This window comes from Macrotis lagotis, chromosome 3, assembly GCF_037893015.1.
Source record: "Macrotis lagotis isolate mMagLag1 chromosome 3, bilby.v1.9.chrom.fasta, whole genome shotgun sequence".
Taxonomy (NCBI): domain Eukaryota; kingdom Metazoa; phylum Chordata; class Mammalia; order Peramelemorphia; family Peramelidae; genus Macrotis; species Macrotis lagotis.
In genome coordinates this window covers 84,027,868-84,044,728 of record NC_133660.1, presented here as the reverse complement: position 1 = coordinate 84,044,728, position 16,861 = coordinate 84,027,868, and the positions used below count along the sequence as shown (strand labels likewise).

Sequence of the window (16,861 nt, the reverse complement as noted above, 5' to 3'; positions counted from 1 at the left end):
CAGTTGGTCTACACACAGAGGCATCTGGTTCCTTGCAAAGTGATTTGAAATTGTCAATGGCCCATGAGAAGTGTAAAAAGAAACTTTTGTCTCAAACCAGAAGCTGAAAGTAATATTTCAAATCTTTTGGGAATACTCATTTGCATTGGAATGACCCACTCCTGAAGGAACAATCTGTCTGCAGTGATTTGGAACTGCATCAAATGAAGCCTCTGAAAATTAAAGACTTCACAAGCACTTTCTAAGCTAGATTTTCCTACTTATCCTGTGGACATACAATATATTGTTTTGCTTTCTTAACTTTTCATAGCTTCACCTAGGATCATGTATGATTCTAGACCCAGAGCTGGGAGCAGTCTTGAAGGTTGTCTAGTCCAACTCTTTTATTTTTATTTATTTTTATTTTTTATTTTTGTTTTTTGCTTTTTAGGGTTTTTTTTTTTTTGTAAGGCAAACAGGGTTAAGTGGCTTGCCCAAGGCCACACAGCTAGGCAATTATTAAGTGTCTGAGGCTGGATTTGAACTCTGGTACTCCTGACTCCAAGGCTGGTGCTCTTATCCACTGCGCCACCTAGCCACCCCCCCCCAACTCTTTTATTCAAGTGTAGCTAAGTGGCACAGGGGGTAGCGCACTGGATTTGGAATTAGAAAAACCCAAGTTCAAATTCAACTTCAGATACTTATTAGTGAAATGACCCTAGGCAAGTCACTTAGCTTCTGTCTGTCTCAGTTTATTCATCTGTAAAATTTGAATAATATCAACAGTATATTTCTTCCATTATTGTTGTGAAGATAAGTTGAGATAAGAGCACAGTGCTTGATATAAAATAGTTCTCTGATAACTAATTGTTAAAATGTAAACTTTTATGAAGAAAAAATTGAGGATTGCTGCCCAGAATCACAGGTATTAAGAAATAGAATCAGGATTGGAACTCTCTGGCTCCAAATCCAGCTCTATTTTCACAATATCAGTCTGCTTTTTTTGCAATAATTCACAGGTTACAATACCTCCATCTGTTTTTAGATGGTTTCATGAGCTTTTACTGTCAAAACAATCCAATATCTGGTGACCAGCCCTCTGGTGATGAGTCTCTCCACATTCTTTTTTTTTTCCTTTAGGTTTTTTCCAAGGCAAAAGGGGGTAAATGGCTTGCCCATGGCCACACAGCTAGGTAATTACAAGTGTCTGAGGCTGGATTTGAACTCAGGTACTCCTGAGTCCAGGGCTGGTGCTCTATCTACTGTGCCACCTAGCTGCCTGTCTTCACATTTTTGAGATGATAGGTACATATTTTGTCGCCAGAACATAACACAGAGAGAATATCACTATAAGGGACCCCAGAGCCTCCTCTACAGCATGAGGAAGAATTGGAGAAGCGATTTTCTGGAAGCTCAGAGCGGGCAGATAAAGCAAATCAACATTTGTTCAGCTCCTGTGATGCACAAGACATTATATGAAACACTTTGGGGGATACAGAAGAATACAAGACATTTATTGGTAATTACAAGCAAATACAAAACTTAATCACATACATAAATTCTCAAAAGTAGTTTTATTTTATAATGACTTTCTCCTTCATTATCGCTATATTTTCCTTTGTGAATTTAGTGTTATCCAACAGTGGTGACTAATTGTTTTTGGAAAAGCCAAAATACCATAGACAAGAATAGAAGACACATATAGATTCTTATTTCTCTAACTCCTGCTAGTCTATGAGAGAGCACGTCTTAAGTGAGATACACTAATCAAATTGGTTCATGGGGTCATGGTGTTCAAAGACAGAAACATCTTAGAGATTGAGTCCCTCCCTCCTTCTCTAAATGTCATTTTAGAAATGCAAAAGTTATGCCTCCAGAGAGGTTGTGACTTTGCTCCATTATAGTGATAGTAAATGGCAGAAAAAGAACTGAAACTCCTAATTTTGGTTTCAAATCTGGTATGGTTTTTAACCCACACAAAATATAGAAATGCCCATGTATCCATGTATCTAAAATTTTTCTATAGCTTGTGTCAAAAAAATATACATTTTGGGGCAGTTAGATGGTGCAGCGGATAGAGCACTGGCCCCGGAATCAGGAGGACCTGAGTTCAGACACTTAATAATTACATAACTGTGTGACCTTGGGCAAGTCACTTCACCCCCACTGCCTTGCAAGAAACAAAAAGAAAATATACACTTGACAACTATTTGGAGACTCATGAAATTTCAGAGTTGAAATGGGCTTTGTATTCAAATCCATACCTGAATAGAAACTGAGTCTTTGATCTCTTTGATATCGAGTACCCAAAACACATCAGGTATTAAGCACCAGGGCTATAATTATTTTTTTAAAGGTTTTTTTGCAAGGCAATGGGGTGAATGGCTTGCTCAAGGCCACACAGCTATGTAATTATTAAGTGTCTGAGGCCAGATTTAAACTCAGGTACTCCTGACTCCAGGGCCTGTGTTCTATCCAATGTGCCACCTAGCTGCTCCCAGGACTATAATTATTAAAAAAAGAAAGATAATCCCTGCCCTCATTGAGCTCAGAATCTAAAGGAAGAGACATCACATGTAGGGCCATAGGGAAGTAGAAGTGTGTGTGTGTGTGGGGGGGGGGGGGGGGAGAGGAATTGGGATAACAAGGGCTACTCATTGTGAATGAAGGCATTTGGTTTGATAGATTTGAAACGAGACTGGACAGAAGATATAAGGTAGCATGGTCTAGTTTACTGGATGTGATTTACTTTTTGCTCTAAGACCTCCAACAGGAATAGGGTGACATCTTTCTTTCATTCTCTCTCTCTCTCTCTCTCTCTCTCTCTCCCTCTCTCTCTCCTTCCTTCCTTCCTTCTTTCCTCCCTTTCTTTTTCTTTCTTTCTTTCTTTCTTTCTTTCTTTCTTTCTTTCTTTCTTTCTTTCTTTCTTTCTTTCTTTCTTTCTTTCTTTCTTTCTTTTTTAGTTTCATTTAAGGCAATGGGGCTAAAATGACTTGTTGAAGGTCACACAGCTAGGCAATTATTAAGTGTCTGAGGTCAAATTTGAACTCAGGTCCTCCTGACTCTAGACCGGTACTCTGTCCACTGTGCTAACTAGCTGCCCAGACATATTTCTTTAAGTACCTTATTGAACTATTAAGAAATTTCACTTGCATGCAGCTAAAAACTAGAGGTAATTGTCAAAAATAATTTTCATTACTACACTAGTTTTGTCCTCTGCAGGCAAGCAAAACAAATCTGACTTTTCTTTTTAAAAATGTCCTATTTTTTCTGTAAAGTATGTATTGTACTTGCTACTATACAGCTAGCAGTTATTCTGGTGAATATCTTGAAAGATAAAAGTCTAAAATATTTTATACATTCTATAGTTAATTGGTTTTGACTTGTTTTTCTATCACTTTCTGTTGAGTTAAAAATCCAGGATTGTTGTGGGCTTCCTTCCTAGTCTAGCTACTAACCTAAGTTATATCAAGGACTTATAATTTTTTTCCCTAGTCACAGACCATTTATAATTTCTAGTCTTAGACATTTGCTTGAGGATCATAGAGATTGAATAATTTGCGCTTGTTCATATATCATGTATGTGTGGTACTCTTATCTGTTATATCATGCTGCTTTTCTGAGTTGTAGAAGAGCTCCATTTTTCACTTGATTCATATTGGAGCTATAGAATTTTTCTTTCTAGTTAGCTTCCCTTTAATTAAATTCTCTTTCCCTCACTTTTTTATGTCACCTGAAAAACAATCTTTATTGCAAAGTTAAATTCAACATTCTCTAATGTCCTAGTGAAGGGTTTTTGCATTTTGCCTCATTTCTGGAGAAGTATTTGCTAACTTCTATTTTTTTTCATGCCTTACTCAAGATCTGTTGCTGACTAGAAATGAGGAGGATAAGAGCAAAGAGAAATGATAAGGAATTGTTAAAAGTTGGTGTTAAGATACAAAAATTGTACTAGAGTGGTCAATGGGAAAAGCATATTTTGAGAACACTAGACAATGACTCAGAGCATGGGCTTTAGAGATCATTGAGACTCATTCCTAGTAGCTACAACAGATGTATTCCATTTCAGGTTTATGGAAATAGTATGAAACTGCAGATGTTACTTCCATAATAAACCTAAATTAAATATGCATTTCCTTGTAGGATCTGTAAGTTCTTTTAAAAATTTATTTTTTTAAATTAAAATCTGTTTTCTCTCTTTCCCAGTCTCCTCTCAACCAAAAAAAAGAGAAAAACAAAACTCATGTAACAAACTCTAGCAAAGCAAATTTTTACAATGTTCCTTTCCAAAAATGTATATTTCATTCTGCATTTCTAGTTAAATATTCTGTCAAGAGATTGGATATTTAGCAGGGATCTTAGGATGTTCTTTGTTTTTAAATTTTTTAACTTTTGGTTTTTGCAAGGCAATGGGGTTACGTGAGTTACCCAACAACACACAGCTAGTATCTATTAAGTGTTTGAGGGTGGATTTAAACTGAGTTCCTCCTGACTTCAGGACTGGTGCCCTATTCACTACACGCCATCTGGATTTTTTTTTAAAGTCTTTCAGAAGTTGCTTATCTTTACAATGCTATTACAGCATAATTGATTTCCTGGTTCTATTCCCTTCCTTCTTTAGTGGTTACCACAAGTTTTCCCATGTTTCTTGGAACCCATCCCTTTTATCATGTCTTAAGTTACAATAACTTTCCATTATATTCATAAACCACAATTTATACAGCTACTTCCCAAAAGATACTTCTGTCATTTTTAGTTATTTCCTAGTACAATAACAACTGCCAGAAATATTTTTGTATATATGAATCCTTTCCATCTTTCTTGGATCTCTTTGAGGTATAGGTCCAATAGAATATCTATTTCAGTTTTCTTAGAAGTTGCTATCATATAGTGTGGCTTTTTCCCAGGAACTGAAATCAGGGTTTATGGGATACCAGATTGCTATGCTAATTGGTTTCTCTAGATTGTCTTCCTAATCTGTTTCTCTGTTAACTCTCTCTTTTTTTTTTTAAACTAGTAGTAAATCATTTTGATGCTAAGGGAGTTCTCTGATCTCAGGACACCATCCTATACTGTAAATCATAATCCACTTAGGATAGGTAGAGTGACTTGCCTAAGGACATACCATTAAGAACTTTCAGAGGTAGGCCATTTCCAATTATCCTGATTTCATATCTAGTCACTATACTCAGATGGCTCTGGAGTAGAAAGTGAAATTTGTGACTTAGCACAGGCTCCACTCTCTCAAATTCAATTCATGTGTTTGTTATGGGATCACCTCTTCTGATATCATGGTCTTTTTCAAGAACAGAGGACAAACACTGTTAGAGGTAGGATTTGAACATGGGTCTTTCTGACTCCAAGCCTCCCACATTATTTAATGTACCAAGCTGTCCGTAATACAATGATGTGTTGAAACCAGCTCCCAGAGGCTCTCAAGAGATAGTTATTAAAATTTCATGGTATGGGAAGAGCCAAGATGGCGACAAGAGAGGATCTTCTCTTAGGTGCTCTCTCTTAAAAGTTGTAAACTCTAACTACATTTTTGAGAGACAAAAATCCACAGAGGGATCCAGTGAGGCAGTTCTCCAACCCAAGGTAACCTGTAAAAGAGTGGAAAGGCTCGGCTCCATGGGGTTGGAGGGGTGGCCCGCCAGAACAAAGGCACTTCTGCCTCTGCCTCCGGAGGCAGCCCCAGGGTGCTGGGAGCCATGGCTCACAGCAGCAGGGGAGTTTCCTGAATTACACCCCAGGGAGCACCAGGCACAACTTGGGGGAACAGCGGGAGACCTCTGCCAGAGTGAACATGTGAAAGCCCAGCCCTCAGGACACAACCAGCAGTGTGGCCAGATCTAGGAACAGGAAGCAGTGGTAAGCAGGAGCCCCCAGGGCATGAGCATGCTGAGCCTGAGCCTAGGGAGGGAGCGGAGAGAGACTGCCAAGCTCTGTCCTCTGTCCCTGGAACAGGATTCTGGGGTTCTGACTACATTCAGATCCTGATCGCAGTCTAGCCCCCTCCCCATAGAACAGCAGGCCCCCCCACCTCAGCCCCGTGGCAGAAGGGTGTGCTTGTGTTCATTCACAGACCAGCAGGGAAGACAGAACTTCACACACTCAAAAGCTCAGTAAGCACCCCAAAACCAGGCACAGGCTGGGGAAATGAGTAAGCAGAGAAAAAAGAGGAACACTATTGAGAAATACTTTGCCTATGATCCCAAGAAGGATCAAAACACTCAATCTGAAGATGAGGAAGCACAAGCTCCTCCATCTAAAGACTCCAAGAAAAACAGAAACTGGGCTCAGGCTATGACAGAGCTCAAAAAAAGGCTTTGAAAAATCAAGTGAGGGAGATAGAAGAAAAATTGGGAAAAGAAATGAGAGAGATGCAGGAAAAACATGAAAATGAAGTCAGCAGCTTAGTCAAGGAGATACAAAAAAATGCTGAAGAAAATAACATGCTAAAAAACCAGCATAGGTCAAATGGATTAACAGTTCAAAAGGTTATTGAGGAAAAGAATGCTTTAAAAACCAGAATTGGCCAGATGTAAAAGGAGATAAGAAAGGTCTCTGAGGAAAACAAATCCTTCAGACAAAGAATAGAACTGAGGGAGATTGCTGATTTTATGAGAAATCAGGATTCAATACTTCAAAACCAAAAGAATGAAAAATTAGAAGATTATGTAAAACATCTCATTGAAAAAACAACTGATAGAGAAGAAAGATTTAGGAAAGATAATTTAAAAATTATTGGGATACCTGAAAGTTATGATCAGGAAAAGAGCCTTGACATCATTTTCAAAGAATTACTACAGGAAAATTGCCCTGATATCCTAGAAGCAGAGGGCAAAATAGAAATGGAGAGAATCCACCGATCTCCCTGAGAAAGAGATCAAAAAAATACCCTTCAAGAATATTATAGCCAAGTTCCAGAACTCCCAAGTCAAAGAGAAAATATTACAAGCAACCAGAAGGATATAATTTGAATATCATGTAGCTGTAGTCAGGATCATACAGGACTTAGCAGCAACTACATTAAAAGCTCATAGGGCTTGGAATATGATATTCCAGAAGAAAAAAAAAAGCTTAGAATGCAACTGAGAATCAACTACCCAGCAAAAATGAATGTCCTCTTCCAGGGAAAAAGATGGACTTTCAATGAACCCAAGGAATTTCAAATGCTCCTGCTGGAATGTCCAGAGCTGAACAGAAGGTCTGACCTTCAAATACAGGAGTCAGGTGAAGCATAGAGAGTGGAGGAGAAGGGGAACATATGAGGGACTTAATAATGATGAACTACATGTATTCCTATATAGAAAAATTATACTGATAATACTCATATGAACCTTCTCATTTAATAGAGCAGGTAGGAGGAGCTTTTATAGATGAAGCACAGGATAGAGCTGAGTTTGAAGATATAATGTGGTGTAAAAATGTAGTCAATAGATAAAAGGGAAATGTAATGTGAGGAAAAAAAAGGAGAGGAGGAATAGGCTAAGATATTTCATATAATAAGATTTTTCTTTATTCCAATGAGCTATTGCAATGATATGGAAGGGGGAAGGCAAGGGGGAATGAGGGAATCTTTGCTCTCATCAGAGGTGGCTAGGAGAGGAAACAGCATATATACTCAATGGGGTATAGACATCTGGAGTAAGAAGGCGAGAAGGGTGACAGGGGGAGGGGTGATGTGAGTGATGGAGTAGAGCATGGACCATGGGGGGAGAATAGTCAGATATAACACATTTTCTTTTTATACTTCTTTCAAGGGGCTGGGATTGAATTGCCTGTCCAGGACCACAGAGCTGGGTGGATGCTGGGCCTAAGGGGTGGTAGGTGGGCTTGGGACCTCTTGGCCCGAAGACCAGGAATCTGTCTGCTGCACCACTCAGCTACCCTACAGCAGAGACAGAGTTAAAGGAGAGAGAAAATATAGTACATGGTAGTAGAGAAGTATGAATGGAGGCAGTTGCAATTAGCAATGGCAATGGTGGAAAAATATGGAAGTAACTTTTGTGATGGACTTATCATAAAGAATGTGATCCACCCACAACAGAGCTGGTGGTGTTAGAACACGAACTAAAGCACATTTCATATTATTATTATTCTTTTTTGGGGGGGTTGCAGGGCAAATGGGGCTGGGTGGCCTGCCTGAGGTCACATAGCTGGGTGATTGTTGGGTGTCTGAGGCCAGATTTGGAGCTGGGTGCTCCTGGCTCAAAGGCCAGTGCTCTGTCCGCCACCCAGCTGCCCCTACTATTATTATTATTACAATTTTATTTTATTGCAGGGCGGTGGGGTTGGGGTAGCTTGCATGGGGTCACACTGTTGGGTGATTGTTGGGTGTATGGAGCCGGATTTGGGCTCGGGTGCTCCTGACTCCAGGGCTGGTGCTCTGTCCACTGTGCCACCTGGCCACACCTAAAATTATTACTATTTTTTTAGTTTTAATTTTAATATTTTTCTCTCCCTTTTACTTTATCCTGAATGCAGGTCTGTATTTTTTGGGGGAGGAGGGGGTATTATGTTTACTCTTAAACAAGAATATTTTATTAATGTATAAAAAACATTATACAAAATAAGAATAACTAAATACATTAAAAAATTTCAGTGTAAGCATTTACATTTTGTAAATCAGTCAAAATTGAAAATCAGTATTTAGTTTTTTGTTTGTTGATTATCTAAGGGATTAACATTTTCTCTTAATGAAATTTAAACTTAAAAGTGTATCATACATACATTTTCTCCCAGAGTCAGTGGCTAAACATTTCCCAGTATGCCCGTGTTTGTTTTATACTAGAGATTGTTCTTTTATGTGAAAATTATTTTATTTGTAAGAAATATGATTAAGTATTAATATATAAACAGATGCTTCCTATAGAATCATATAAACTTGTTTTAATTTAATATTAAAAATGACCTTAATGGTTAAAATCCACAATGACCTGAGATTGACTGACCTGCCTTGTTGCAAGAAATTGTTGAGGTATATAAAGAGGATTAGGTCATGGAAGTCAGATCATATTCTCCATACTAACAAACATAGACATCATCAGCAGTCTGAATTATTTTAGAAGTAATCAGAGCATAAACCAAAGTAGAAATGAATTCCTATCTAATACTGTCTCCCCTAATATTGATCATCTTTTTAAACACTTCCATGTGCCATCTTTCTCTATCTCACTCTTCTTCTCACTTCAGGGTGCAGATCCCTAAGACAACATATCTTTATGACATATATACATTGAGTTAAAGGTAGCTAGGTGGCCCAGTGGATAGGGTGCTGGGTTTGGAGTCTGGAAGAATCATCATTCCACAGATACTAACTAGTAATGTGACCCTGGTCAAGTCATTTATCCCTATTTGCTTCAGTTTCTTCATCTGTAAAATGAATTAGAGAAGGAAATGTCAAATCACTCCAGTATCTTTGCCAAGAAAACCCCAAATGGGTCATGAGAAATCAGATATGACTGAAACAACTGAACAACAAAACCATTAATCTTGTCTGAAGTCACTCCAAATTCAAGACTGTCTTCCACCAAGTTGTCAAAATGATCTTCCTTAAGTGATCTGATGGTGTCACCTTCCAGGTCAATAAATTCCAGTGACTTATGATTACTTACAGGATCAAGTGAAAATTCCTCTGTTTTGTTTGTCAAATACTTCTCTGCCTCAATTTCTCCATCTATAATTGATTATATAGAGTTGTTGTAAGGTCCAGTAAGATAATTCTATAAAGTACCTTCTAAAACTTAATTGTGCTCTTGTGGATGCTAGCTGTTACTTCAATATATTTTATGGATGGTATTCTCAGGATGATTTCTCTTAGATAGAAATATGTCTTCTTCCAGTTTGCTTTTCTCCAGGTTTTATCCTCCATTGCTATATTACCCTCATGTCAGATAACAAACAATCTCTGTAATGTTGTTATATTTATTATTATGCAAGATTTGGGGATGAAAGAGGATTTTAATGTCCAGTAGTTTAGAGGAAGTTGACTAGTTCTATAGCTTCAGACCCAAACTTGTTCTTATCCAGACCACACTCGATGACTTGAGCCATCTAGCAGTGTCCAATTTCTAGCACTGCGATCTGACTCCTTTTAAAACAATTCCAGTGATGAGGAACTTAATGTATGATTAGTAAGATTACAATCTTCTGGCAATCTTACTTTCTGTGAAGTTCGTCTCCATTTTGAACTAAAATCTTCCTCCTTGAAATGTCCACAAATGGGTCCCAGATGTACTTTCAGAAGCTTTAGAATATGGAGTTGTCTTTCTCCATATTAGCTCTCAACATATTTCAAGATAGCTATTTTATCCACATTAAAACTTCCTTTTTTCTTTTTTCCATATTAAACATTCCCTGTTTCTCATAGGAAGCATCTAGGAGACACAATAGATGGATTTCTGGACCTAGAATCAGAGGTTCAAAGCCTACATCAAATATTATGATCCTGGGCAATCAATTAACTTTTTGTCTTCCTCAGTTTTCTTCAGTAAAATGAAGTCTCTAAAGTCGTTTTAGCCCAAACTTATGATTCTGTGATCTGACTCTCCACACCCCTCATCATCCTTGTTAAGCTCATCTGTATGTACTGTAGTTCATTAATAAAACTTTTAAAATGTTACACTCATGGCTAAATACAATGATTCCAATGTAGTTTGACAAAAACAGTGTAAAATGAGGCTGAATATTGGACCACAGTATCTATTTTGGCAGTTACCCTGATAGCTTAGATTGATATCAGGGTCAACTCTTTTTTCTTTTCATCTTATCTTTTCTTTTTTTTCACATGAATTTGCTTTTGTTACCCATCTAGTAATTGGGCAATTATTTTTTTCTGAAGTGAAGGATATCATATTTTTCTTTACTAAATTTCATTTGCCCAACATTATACTAAATTTTCTCTGGCTAACTCCAGATGAAATGAGATAACATGTACATAACTTTGCAAAGCTTGAAGTTATATGTAAACACTATCTATTATTGCTGCTATTTTTGTAGCCTGACAAGATCTTCTTGAATCTGGATTGTGCCACCTAAAATATTATATCCCCACAGTTTTATGGTATCCATAAATTTTACACACACACACACACACACACACACACACACACACACACACACCCCTTCTATGTATGTGAGATGTAAAAAAAATTCCTAAAATAGGAAATTCTTTTTATCACCTCCTTCTTCACTAAGATCTTCTACCCCTGACCTTTTTGAACACTCTCTTTTTGATCTACTCAAATATGATCTTTCCTTTATGACATTGAGTTTCTATGAAGTTTTTCTTGCTTCCTGAAGTCTTCATTGTTCCATCTGTCCCCCGAACTCCTTTAGCACTTGTGGTCTATACTATTTAATTTAGCTCCTGGTTGTATTTTATTCTGAATTGTTCAGAAATGTTAGTTTTCTCACTTTTTTGACTAGATTACAAATTCTTTAAATTAAGGACCATAAAGATTTACGATCTCACCAAAGTACCTGAGCACATCTTGTATGTTCAATAAAAATTTGATATTTCTTTACCATGGTTGATTCGAAATCTCATTTATTTATACATGATGACATTTTTATTGATAAATAATTTGCATGTAATACATGTAAGAAAAGACAAAAACGCAGAATAATCCCAAAGGCCTAAATACTAAATAAAATACAGGCTTCAAATCTATAACTGAATTTTGTTTGTACAAACCTTTCCACCCAGGCCTCTTCAGCATATTCGGAAATGGTGAACTAAATACTTCTTAATTATTTTTGGATTATTCAAGTAGCAGGAAAGTAAGGTCAGAAAGAGTTAATTCCCCAAATTGAAATTTTGCTGCCTTCCCTTTAGATGAAAAATCCTAAAACAAACAAGGTTTTCTCTCAGATTAGCCCATGTGGAAAAACAATTTTGAAAATACACATTTGGTTAGCAAAGGAATGACCATTATTTCAGCTACTAACAGGAAGCCCTGCAATATGGTTGTGAAAATAGAAATAAATGACAAGGCTCATTAGCTTAAAAATTATGAGCAGATTTATAATTTATAATCAGATCAATATTTCTTAGAATAATAGTTTATATAAAATACATAAAAACAATGAAATGTTAATAACATGAGACTTCACTCTGATATTTCACTATTAAACCTTGGAAAAACAGTGAGAAATACAGGATGTGAATTAGTACACTAATAATTAACATACTTCTAGTGCATTAATTTGCATATTATTGAGTAAATTATTTTTCCTGCTTTTATTTAGATTGTAAGAATAGAATGAAATTATATTGTAAGATACTGTAAGAATAGAATGCAATGCACAGCCCACTCCAAAAGAACTATAGCAGTCATGAAAAATTAACTTTGTTAATTACACCGTGGGGTACTATATATATATATATATATATATATATATACATATATATATATATATATATATATATATATATATATATATGGATACTTATAGTTTGATGATGACAGGAGAGATGATAAAGAGATTGTGAGACATTAGAGAAGGACACAAGGATAGGCTATGAAATATTCCTTTCCTGCAGGTCACTAAAAGGGGAAATTAATATTTGTCAATTGGCATTCCCTTAGCAAAAAGCAGCCAATTGTATTTTCCTGAGGTAAGGCTTGTTATAAAAAAAAGAGCACGTACTTTTAAATATCCTTGGTAGAGACTGCTGCAATCTTTGCAAATTTATGTGTGTTCTTTTCATGTGGATGCATGTACATGCATGTATGCATTTTGGGAAGTGCTTATGTATAGCAAAAAGTTAGTCTCTCTTTTGATCACATCATAACTAAGTAAAGCCTAGTGGAACCATCTGTTCAGGATGATTTCAGTGTTGTCAGTGATTCATGTAATATATGCAATCATGAAATGCTAGCTTTACTCACCTTTGGGAGAGAAGCTCTGGATCCTGAGCTTTGTGTGGTCATAGTCAGCACAGTTGTTATCCCCAAGGCTACCCTGGCTGGAGCTGCATCCATGTTAATCCAAAATGAAACCCATGACAGAATAACAATCAGGAGACTAGGTATGTACATCTGGATTAAGTAGTAGCCCATCTGTCGTTCAAGGTGGAAGCGAACTTCTATACAGGTGAACTTTCCTGATGATAATGAAAAACACATTCATTCTTACATGAACATATCATTGTCATATCAACAATTAAATATATTTTTCTTATCTGAAATAATTTTGATGTCTTCTAATAAAACTATGGTGTTCACAGTCCATTCTTACTCATAATTTTGCTAAAACAGGAAGGAAATACTAAGTCAGTATTTTCTAAATGGAAGTAGCTATGAGGAAGGAAAGGTAATTAGCCTTTATAGAGTATCTCCATGAGGCAGGTATTGTTATAAGTGCTTTTTTATAAAGATTATTTCATTTGATTTTCACAACAACTCTTCAAGGTAGATGCTATCATTATTAACATTTTACAGTTGAGGAAACTGAGGAAAACATAGATTAAATGACTTGTTCAGTGAAACAGTATAAGACAATGAATATGAATTTAAAATTCAAATTTGGATTCATTTCTTCAGGTATTCACTGTACCAGTAGCTGCCTTGATACAATTTTGATCTTGTAATATATTGATGGAATCTATTTGCACAAAATTCTCTGATCAGAATAGAGGTTGCTTTGAGGTTAGTCACATGAGCCAGGTACAAAGTTATAAAATAATCAAAAGATTGTTCATTCATTTCACCAACATTTAGGCACTGGGCTATGCTTATGTTTCAGAGACAAAAATTAAACAATCCTTAACTTTAAAGACCTTATTTTTTAGGGAGAAAACATAACTGTATGTCAAGAGACTTGGGAGAAGAGCACCAGAGATGCTCTTCTTCAGGCTCACCCCTACCAAGTGTGTGTGTGTGTGTGTGTGTGTGTATGTGTATTGGATTCAAGTTAGGCAGGAGATAAATATGGGAAGCTGGGTGTGTGTGCTTGTGTATGTATATGTGTTTGTGTGCACATGAGAGATAGGAATTTTGTGGCTCCCATGTTGGAATAAGCTAGGGTTACCAGTCATTAATTTAACTCTAGGTTATAATATCAGACATTGTCCTTAGTTTACTCAGGGCCATGAATAGTTAAGAGTTGACCTGCCAGAGAGAAACAGGACCTGGCACAATTTCTAGAACCTGAGTCACAGAACTTCAGAGTTGAAAAGGCCATCTATTCTAATTTACATTCATCTCCCTACAAAAAATTCACTAAAAATATCTGACAAGAAGTCATCCAGCTTTTTCTTAAAGACTTCCAATTGAGGAAGAGAGCGCTATTTTCCCCAGATAGTCCACTTCACACCAGGCAGAGATCTAATTATTAGGAAGTTTTCCTTGACATGCCTGTTTCCTTCTTTGCCATGCCATTATTTTAGAGGTCTTCTGTATCGAATTTTATTATGAATTGATCCCTACTAGAGGGACCCATAAGCATTGACACTATAAGAGAGAACCACTTTGTCTATCACATTATATGCCATTTGTAAAATGGCACTTTACATTATGACACTGCTGAGGAAGTAACTAGTATAAAAATATTCCTTTTAGGAAGTCAGGGAGACTTAGGCCCAGAGAAATTGTGACCTACTGACTTTCATATAGCTAATAGGTAACAGAGAAAGTACTTGAACCAAGGTCTTATCATTTTTAGTCCAGTATTCCTTCCACCAGTCCCTGGAGACTTCTAACAGAATGGGTGAATTCTTACCTTTTCATATAATATTTTCACTAGGTAAGTAGCATAAAATGTTAAACATAATAGTTCCAAAAATATTTTTGAAAACCCTTACATTTCTATGGTTACCACTATGATTAAAAATAGAACAAAGATGTAAGAAGAGAAAGAACAGGGTGGTAAAAGAGAATTTCCCTTATGAGAAATTAATTCAACCAGAAAGAATGGGGATTCAGGGATGGAAAATTATGAAACAACATTAAAGGTTCTTCTCGTAATCAAGAATTAATTGTCCCATCAATCTCTTCCTGCATTCTTTCCCATAAAACCCATTTGAGATAAAAAAAAAAACTTGGTTGAAATGAATTTGTTCTGGTTATAAGGAAAAAAACACATCTATTAGTCATATAATAATGAGTATGGAACAAAGAATGTTGTGACAGAATATACACTGATATATTCTACAGTTAGGAGCAATATAATATTCATTTAAAATTTTGTTTTAGTTTTAATTTATGAAATAAAGCAAGCAATTCCATTAAAAAGATGACTGTAATGAAACTGCAAAATATTAATTATGGAAACAAATAGTATTTATTTGGGAAATGGGAAATAGGAGAATTTTGTGATGGGTATTCTAGTAAGATTAAAACCAAGAAACAGAATAGAGAATGTAATTTTAGGATGATGTCTGAGCCCTAACAAGATCCTTTGGTGTCAGTTCCAACATGAGAGAGAGGATTCAGGACCTGATTTTTACTTTTTCCTCTAACTTTTTTTTTATTAGGAATAAAACCATTAAAGTTTTCTTTGAAAATTCAAAAGACTTTTTCTTTGAGGGAAATTCATCAAAATTTGTCATGCACAAGTGAACAATTTATTCATACTTTTAATGATATAAAATAACAAGTCTATTTTGACAGAAATAAGCTTTCAATTTTAGCATATTTCATGTTATTGAGGATTTTTTTAAAAAGTGAAATTATACTTATGTAACCAATGGTTCTTATTAAAGTTTAATTTTCCCTTTTGCCTCTATAGGACAGGTACTCGAACTGTTCTTGATTTCCATATTTTTTCCTTAGGTCCTATAAGAGAGCAGATTAAGAAAAAATTGGGAGATTACTGAAAAGTTCCCTAGATATCTGGGTTCTAAAGTTACCATGAGCAAAGGATGAGTCTAGATTGCAGTGACTGGGAAGGCACATATAGGGAGTGTGAGAGAGACACCTGAATCAAGGTTGAGTCATTAGACCAGTGAGAGCACAAGTTTAAAAGGAATGGAAATAATTTCGAATATTTGGAATATTGAAATATAAAGAATAACTACTGTTCAGTAAAAAAGTATAAAACTGTTGACCTCTTTCTTTAGTGCTAATAACAACAGTTTAGGGTTAGTAAGTTGAAAAAGACATGCAGTGAAGAATTTTGAGGCCACTGAAAAGTTTCCATGTGGAATAGGCATATTTAGGGATTTAAGTGAAGCCAGAACTGGAATAGAGTATTGAAATGGGGGGACAGGAATGGTTAAAAGTACTGGAATTCATCAGAGCTAAAAGTGAAGCAAGTGGAAAAGTAGAACCAGAAGTGATTAGAGAGGAGAATTAGAGAATACAAAGACTTAAAGGTTAAGTAGTGGGTGGGTAAAGTCTAGTATAGATAGAAGATAAAGGATTTGAGTTCAAGAAATAGGACATTATGGTAATAGGTATTTTCAGGTTTGTGTTACTTTTATAGTTTGGTATTCTTTTATATTGTTCTGGTTCATAGTTGTTAAATATATATGTATATGTATATAAAGTTTGATTTGTATTGGCAGAAAAAACTTCCTCACTGGTCATTTACTACTATTTATATCTTGGGTCTAGTTCTCTCCCATTCTCCTCATGGCCACCTCCCACTCGAGAAGAGAAGTTAGACAGGAATACTGCCTTTTGCTCATTAAAGTATTGTGCCAGGCAATTGAGATGCTCAATGACAAGATTTTCCCAGGTTTCTAAATGGGAGTCAAAGATACAGCTTCAAAAATGTTTCCCAGATCTTTATTCTATAGGTATCTAAGATAAAAGTTTTTGCCAATAAACTGGTAACTAGTAAACATTGTATCATATTACTTGGCATACAATGCCTTAAATTTTACAAAGTATTTTACATTGTTATATTTCACAAGTCTTAGTGGAGTTCT

The 16,861-nt window shown here is 36.0% G+C and overlaps 1 protein-coding gene across 1 annotated transcript in view; it reads right to left on the bottom strand.

Annotated features, from left to right (window-relative positions):
- GLRA3 (glycine receptor alpha 3) overlaps positions 1–16,861 on the bottom strand; it is a 222,710-nt gene that overhangs the window by 17,740 nt on the left and 188,109 nt on the right. Inside the window, 1 exon segment of the mRNA XM_074228942.1 lies at positions 12,879–13,093. Coding sequence (XP_074085043.1) covers positions 12,879–13,093 — 215 coding nt within the window.